Genomic DNA, 7,850 nt, shown 5'->3' with positions numbered 1-7,850 from the left:
GCAAAAAAATTTGGCACAAATTATTGAAAGATTGTTAAGCAAAAAATAATTAATGTTAAGTTAATTTTCAATTTTTTTTCCAGAATTGTTAAAATTATTTACAAGTTTTGAGGATTTGACCACTTGAAATGAATCTAACTCTATCGCAAATAATTGAAAACCATTTATTTACTGCACTTGCATTCTTTTGTTTAATGAATTATTAAAAATCACCCAACAGTGCATTTCTTAGAAATTCGTTGAGCCTACCGATGACAGTAGCCGATGAATTGTAGAGCTTTTATGATTTTCATGTACTTTCAAATATTTAACATTATTCATCGTTAACTATACACGATACTTCACGATGACAAATTTCATTCTCAAGTGTCGATAAAATTTTATCATTCTTCATTCATTCACCCACTCACTCACTCACTCACTCACTCACTCACTCACTCACTCACTCACTCACTCACTCACTCACTCACTCACTCACTCACTCACTCACTCACTCACTCACTCACTCACTCACTCACTCACTCACTCACTCACTCACTCACTCACTCACTCACTCACTCACTCACTCACTCACTCACTCACTCAATCATTCATTCATCCATTCATTCGCTCCATCAATCTCTCATTCATTCATCCATTCATTCAACCATAATATTTTCATTCCATCTTTCAATACTTGCCTAAACGTATGGGATATATATATATATATATATATTGTAAAAAAATATATATATATATATATATATGTGTGTGTGTGTGTGTAGTGTGTATATGTGCGTGTTTTTTAATTAATTCACACATGAATGTGTAGTCGTGACCCAAGCGTCATTTTCTTATCATTTCGTTTTGTCTCAAAAATAAACAGATTTAATTTTTGTAAAAATTTCTTTCCAGTTTATCAGTTTAGGCTTTAGAAAATCACAAAATTAAAAAACCGTCAAATGCTATCATGCTTTCGCATAAGACAACCGAGACTAGATTACCAGTCGTAGGTAGCGCTTGCAACATAAGACTGGTTAGCATCGTCCAAATGACAAATGAAGGTTTAGCGTAGATTAGAATTCAGGTATATTCGGACCAGTCACAGTAATTATCGGAGGGACGTCAGTTTGAAGAGAATATATAAGGAATGGAGGAATATACCAGACCTGAAATTACTGATATAAATAATCAGAAACTATAAATCCTCTTATAAAGTAACGTAACTTAGAAATTTTGGTCAAAACAAGGTGAAGAAAGATAAAAGAAAAGTTTGAATAGTTTTGTTTTGGTATAATAATAATAATACCTTGCTTGGTATAATAATATATTTTGCTTGCCTTCCACAATCAATTATAACAACAACCTCACATTTTTAGACACAAATTTTTATGTTTTTTAACATTTTTCGACAGGATATCACCATCGCTAAGTCAACGCTTATGACTAAATTAAATTTGTAAAAACAAGGCCAAGAAAGACGAAACAAAAATACTTTTTTTTCGTATAACAGAACTATTAAGAAATCTAAATGTAAGTACAAAAACACATTTAAAAGCATATTATAAACTTCCAGTTTTATCATTTGTCGGTAGCATAACGAAATTGCATAACATACAGACAGAAAAGAGAGATTACATATTTTTTCTTACAATTTCAGCTTATATAAATTCTTCAGTTCCATTACACCAATCATTCTCCATAGATTTTATTCGGTATGCTAGACATACTTATGTAAGTATACATAAGCACGCATGTACGTGTGTATAAACTTTTTTAATTACAACAACGAAGATACCAAAATATTGATTTGCAATTATGAATGGCTTTCTCTCTCTCACACACAAAAAAACTCATTAAATAAAAATTAATAATTAGGAAGAGGAAGGGATGAAGACTAGAGAAAAAATGGCGAAAAAGCTTGAGCGGTTTTCGTATTTAGATGATCGCACAACATTTAATTCCTTTCGTGCTATACAAAATTAAAATTAATAATTCAGCGAAAAATTTAAATATTATGAAATTTTGAAAATAATTATTATTAAATTATTATTATTAAAGAAACAACAAAGTCACAATAAAATAAACCATTAAAGTATTTGGATAGAGTAACTTAACACGCATGAATTGCGATTGAATCATTGAGATAAGAGTAATAGAGTAGTACGCACACACCACACACACACACGCACACACATCTTTCGTATATGTGGAATTTTGTGTAAATTCTGTAAATTACATTAAATACAAAAGTATTAAATTAAAAAAGTTAATTAATTATTTAATTAATTAACCAACCAATCGACTACAAATTAAATAATTAATTAATCAAGCAATATTAACTAATTATTTTCTAAAACCAATGACAACCTCTTCTAAGAACTAATCAGCAACAATCATAATGACACAGTAGATAAGAGAAATATTGATAACGCACATACATACATATATATTTTGCATTTTATCATTAAAACATAAAATTATTTAACCACAAAAATTACGAAAACATAAAACGAAAACAAAAAAAAATGTTAAAACAAATAAAAAAAATATTAGTATTAGAAAACAAAAAAAAACAGCTATATTAGTCTAGGCACTTGTTAATGTACGTACACACACGTACACACGCGCATACGTACAAGTGCACATACATAAAACACACGCGTGTACGTATATAAAATACACGTGCACCGTGAAGATACATTTGCTATGAAATAAAATATTAATAGAGATACACTTGCATGAATAAAACGTTAATTACAGATTTGACAGTTCACACATATTTGCTGTTTCATTGAAATTCAACGAATCACATGTGGATACATAGATAGATACATAGATACACACTCACACACACGCACGCGTACACACATAGGGATACTGATAACATTTATCAAATAAAGATGGTGGATTTATTCACTCACCAAACTTGTAATGCATAAACAGCATGTAATAGTTCATAACAGTCAAAAATACCAAATTTAATGAAAAAAATAGTTAGTGAGCCAAACGATAATTAGTAGAACTCTATTCATAAAATTAATTGAGGAGATGAATTGATCAATTATCAAATGAACCACTTAATTAATCAAATCAACTTGCTAAACGATTAAAGATTGTATCAGATGACAATCATTCTTCGGCCTTGTCAGAGATCTTAAGATCTTTATCCAAAGCTTTGCTGACCTCCTTGACCTCATCATCATTATCAGATTTCGGTTGCTGGCTGCCCTCGACATCGGAGGCATTCCTTCTCCTTCTCTTGTTTTCCCTCTCGCGCGCCATCTCCACCTTCAAAACGGTGTCCGACATTTTCAGCCCTGCCAGACTGCCTGCTGCTTCCTTCGCGTCATCCATCGTCTTGAAGTTGATGAAGGCAAACCCCGCTGCACCCTTCCACACAAACTGCAGTGGGTTCACTTTCTCGAAGCCTCGAATCACCGATTTGAAGTCTGACACTCGGACATTTCTGGGAATGTTGCCGACGTAGATCCAACCATCTCCCTGCCTCCTATAGCCCCCCTGCGGTCTGCCACCATCACTGTAAATTCTTCTCCGATTGTTCTGGAAATTCCTGTAGAGTCCTCCACGACTTCCAGAACTAATCCTCTTTCTCTGATTATCTTGGTTATCCTCTTTGCTGGTATCCCCACTGCCATCATGGTTGACACTATTGTTCCTCTTCTCATCTTGCTCATTTTCATCAGTCTTCCTTCTCAATCTTCTGCTGTTTCTGCCCTGGTTAGGATTTCTGTAGTTGCTCCTCCAGTTGTTGAAATTGTTTGCAAGCCTTCTACCCCGGAAACCTCCATAAAATTCTCTTCCTTGACTGACGTTAGCCCGTCTTTGACCTTTTTTCAAAATTGGCTCAATCTTTTCATCAGTTAATTCCTTAGGTGCCTCGGTTTCATCTTTCAGAAGTTTCAACTCCGACGCTCCTTCCTTCCAGGTCTTGTACCTTAATTTCTTCAACACCGGTATCGCATTGTACTTCTCTAATGGCAAGGTCTCCCAAAAAATTTCACCCGGCCTAGTTTTACCAGTGCCTTCACAGTAGATGATTCTAGATGGGGTGACAATAATGTCCACAGAGACGTCATGCTGTTCAAATAGCGCATCAGGCAAGTCTTCAAAGACCTGGCAGTCATGAACGCAAGCTACAATCTTCGTCGTTGAGTCGATCATACCCATGACTGACATGACACCATGCTCCAGGTCACCATAACCTTCACCTTTCCCAATTCGCAAACCTTGTTAAGGAAATTTTTGAAAAACTGATATAATTATCATCTAGCAAAAATTTTAAAATTGCAAATTTAAACAATCAATTTGAGCAATTAAAATTATATATATTAAGTTTATCGACACAAACACAAAAAGTTTATAAAATTAAAATAAGCATTAAGAGAGCTCTAATAACAAACAAATTGAAATGCTTCGGTATATGCTAATTTGAAAAAACATACAAAAACAAATTGTCACAATACAAGGTGCTTACCTTTCATGGAAACGGCTACAGCTCCAACAATTACCAGATCAATCTTGTCCTTGTCGGCACTATCCAAGTTAATGGGCGTGCTGTGGTTTATCATCCCCTAAAAAATCATCAAATGCATTCAAACATGAAAATATAAAAGTACATTAATAAGCTTTAATTTCAATATATAAACTACTATATTTCATGTTATAAACTAATGTGAAATTTTAAAACATTTTCAAAAACTATAGTACCAGTTTAGTTGAATACGTCCAGTTCTTCTTTGAGTCGTCTGTTGGGGTAAGTTTGTTGAGAAAGTTCGACAACAGCCTAGGTGTAGGCACAAAGATCGTTTTGCCTTTCTGTTCAAATAATTTTAACATATAAAAATAAGTCTCAATCCTGTCTCATTTTCAATCAGGTAACCAAACTAGGTTACAAAACAGAAAGCATCATATGCTTATATAAATCACAGAACATGCAAAGAAAAGAGAAAAGAAATAAAACAAAAATGATATGAAATTGCCAAAAAAACTCAAATAATGACCTCCAGGGCATTGAACCTAACATACTGCAGAGGCTTGTCAGGATCAATTTTTATTAGTTTAGCTTCCTTGAACTCCTCCAATTCCAATAACTTTGAAGAAGTTTCTTTGGTACTCTACACAAAACAATAATTTTTCTAAGTAAAAATTTGAGTGATAGCTAAGCTAAAGCTTAAAGTTGAAGGGAACAAAAAGCGTCGAATAACAAATAAATAATTATAAATTTATAAAAAATATACCTTGTAGTTGGGGATTCTTTTGTGTGGTGGCAGAGGATTTTCAGCCAACTCATTATCACTTAGGTAATCCCAAACTTTGCCTCTTATCGTTGCCTTAGTGTCTTCTGATTTTGGCAAATTTGAATTAATTGAAATTTAATGTTAGACGATCACTTCTTGAATATTTTTAAAATGAAATGGAATTAAAAGCAAAAACAACCTGCCGTGAGAACAATGCAATTCTTGTAATCGCCTTCCATTGGCTTTTTTACTCAATTTCGCAACACAGCAACAACTTGCACGATTCCTGCGAAAAACAAATTAGAATACTGAAATGAATTAAATGAACGAATATTTCATGAAGTGAGCGCACAAAACAACTAACCGGCCGACAAAACAAACTCTTCCGACCACGAGAAAACACGAACGGGAAAAAATTAGGCAGCAAAATAACGCCAGTGATCTTTCGCAAGTTTAAAACCCAACCGAATTTAAAAAACTTAAAACTTTTTAGACAATGTTTACAAAAATAATATTTTGGTAAATAACAATATTTTAAATAAAATTTAAATTATATTATAATTAATTGTGTTGCATTACATCCAAAATTTCTTTTATTGTCAAACATTCCTTTTAAACTTCAACTTTTAAATTATTTACTGTCTTTGGCTTGGAAATCTCAAAAAAAAGTTGTTTACAAAGATTTATCGCTAAAATCCAAACATCGTAGTCGGGATGGAGGTTGAAAATAATTAGCAAAAAAATAAAATAATTAAAAAAGAAATTAATTAAATTAAAATTACTAATTCAGTAAAAAAAATTATGAAGTGCGTTCCGTTTTGGAAGGGTTGCAATCGCAACGTAGATTACATTGATCAGCGGAACAGAAGTTTGACAAAAGTTCCGGATGAAATTGAACGGTATTCGAAATCGTTGGAGGAATTATTGTTGGACTGCAATCAAATTAGGGATCTGCCTAAAGTGGGGGGTTTTTTCGTCATTCAATTTTTGTAATTGTAATATTTTATTTAATTTTTTTGTAACCTGACTGAAATTGAAACTTTAAATTTTAAAAGTAATAAAACAAATTATATATTTATTTATATTTTTATATCATGAATTATAATATTAATTATATATTATTTTGAATTAAAATTTTATTAGTTAATTATTTAAAAAAATTGAACTAAAAAAATCATTAAATTTTAAAAAGCTTTACCACTAATAAATCTTAATCATAAAAGGTTAAAGGTTACTCTCTCTCTTTTGGGTTAGCTTCAGAGGTTTCAACGACAAACACACACAGCGTATATGAATATGCGTGCAAACCACGCATCATACACATTGCATATGATAGGCGGCGATCTCTTTGTATTCGAACCCAGTCATTGCAATAGCAAGACCATAAATCGGTAGTATATCAATATCCCTAAAATAATTTTTAAATGTCTTAAAAATTTAAATTAAATAAAACAAAAATAGCTGCCTAAGTAATTTGGAGTATAAATATCTGGTGAGAAATTAAATAAAAAAGCAATACTCTGATCCAAAGTAATAGATGGGTGATGAATGAAAATTAATTAATTAACTAATTATTATATTATTATATTTTTCTCTTAACATACAGAGCTTGTTTCGATTAGAACAGTTGAGAAAACTGACTCTCAGCGAAAACCAACTTTCTCGCCTACAGGCTGATTTTGCATCTCTGGTGAACTTGCAAGAACTTGATGCCAGCAAGAATGGTTGGTTGTTATTGTTCTTGTGATGATAGCGATGTTTGTTGTTGTAATTTTGTTTTAGTTGTTATTATTAATATGTCATGTGATTGTTATATTGTAGTTGTGTCGCTGCTATTCAGTATTTCTTGTTGTCAGTAAATCAGTTAAAATTAATTTTAATTCATTTTAATCTGAAAAAACAGTTTTTCTATATTTTTTGTTGATTTGATATGGCATCATATTATTGCCAGAATAAGTTATTTTTTTATTTTCAATTTTTTCATTTTTTTTCATCTGTAAAAGTTCATAACCTAAGCACCATTCATTCATTCATTCATTTATGATGATAATGATGATGTATGTTTTTGGTTAATATAATTTTATGTGTATGTGAGTGAGATAAAGAGGGAAGAGAAAGAGAGAGAAAGTGAGTGTGTATGTGTGTGTAGGTGTGTGTTTTAATGATTGACTTTCAGGCTTCATTCTTTATTTTACAAACAGTTATTACTATTACTGTTATTACTATTATTATTACTGTTAGTATTATTAGCTTGGCTACATTCCAATCTTTCTTGTTATTATTATTTATATCTGGTGCAAGTAAGCTAAATTAGCTAATTTTTTGATTTGTCAATTAGGAGTCAGTTTGAGGTCTGTTGCTTGAAATAAGTTAATTCTCTACATAAACAAAAGTATCCACACGCGCGCGTGCACACATACACACAGATACAGCACACACATACATCCACTCACAAATATGTGCACTAGTAGTATATATAAATTTTTTCAAATTATAGTTTAAGAGTAATTATTTTAATTTATTTTTTTTTTCATTGTCATCATTAATTCCTCAGGAATAACTTTTTTAAAATAAATTTTGATATTTTTTTAATTTTCTACTTTTTAGCAT

General features: G+C 31.6%; 2 protein-coding genes across 2 annotated transcripts in view; one reads left to right on the top strand and one right to left on the bottom strand.

The window, feature by feature from the left end:
• Positions 1–1,458: 1,458 nt before the first annotated feature.
• Positions 1,459–5,621, bottom strand: HELRODRAFT_190006 (hypothetical protein). Its single transcript, XM_009011813.1, has 7 exons — positions 5,605–5,621; positions 5,440–5,526; positions 5,241–5,344; positions 5,004–5,117; positions 4,711–4,818; positions 4,478–4,574; positions 1,459–4,229 (listed from the first exon to the last, which is right to left on the bottom strand). The coding sequence occupies exons 2-7, from the start codon at positions 5,477–5,479 to the stop codon at positions 3,112–3,114; spliced, it is 1,581 nt and encodes a 526-aa protein (XP_009010061.1). The 5' UTR covers positions 5,480–5,526; positions 5,605–5,621; the 3' UTR covers positions 1,459–3,111.
• Positions 5,622–6,041: 420 nt separating this feature from the next.
• The window catches only part of HELRODRAFT_190005 (hypothetical protein), a gene marked incomplete at its 5' end in the record, with an annotated part of 20,574 nt that continues 18,765 nt past the window's right edge, over positions 6,042–7,850 (top strand). Inside the window, 2 exons of the mRNA XM_009011812.1 lie at positions 6,042–6,200; positions 6,847–6,964. Of these exons, the coding sequence (XP_009010060.1) occupies positions 6,042–6,200; positions 6,847–6,964 (277 nt within the window). The remainder of the gene's footprint in view (positions 6,201–6,846; positions 6,965–7,850) is intronic.

Source organism: Helobdella robusta, assembly GCF_000326865.2.
Source record: "Helobdella robusta unplaced genomic scaffold HELROscaffold_10, whole genome shotgun sequence".
Lineage (NCBI taxonomy): Eukaryota > Metazoa > Annelida > Clitellata > Rhynchobdellida > Glossiphoniidae > Helobdella > Helobdella robusta.
Note: the sequence above shows the minus strand (reverse complement) of the source record. Positions and strands in the feature narration are given on the sequence as shown.

Coding starts and splice junctions, on each gene's coding strand:
- HELRODRAFT_190006 (XM_009011813.1), bottom strand. CDS start 5,479: ATGGAAGGCGATTACAAGAATTGCATTGTTCTCACGGCAG. Junction 4,575..4,710: donor GGACGTATTCAACTAAACTG/GTACTATAGTTT, acceptor ATGATTTTTTAG/GGGATGATAAACCACAGCAC. Junction 4,230..4,477: donor TGTAGCCGTTTCCATGAAAG/GTAAGCACCTTG, acceptor TTCCTTAACAAG/GTTTGCGAATTGGGAAAGGT.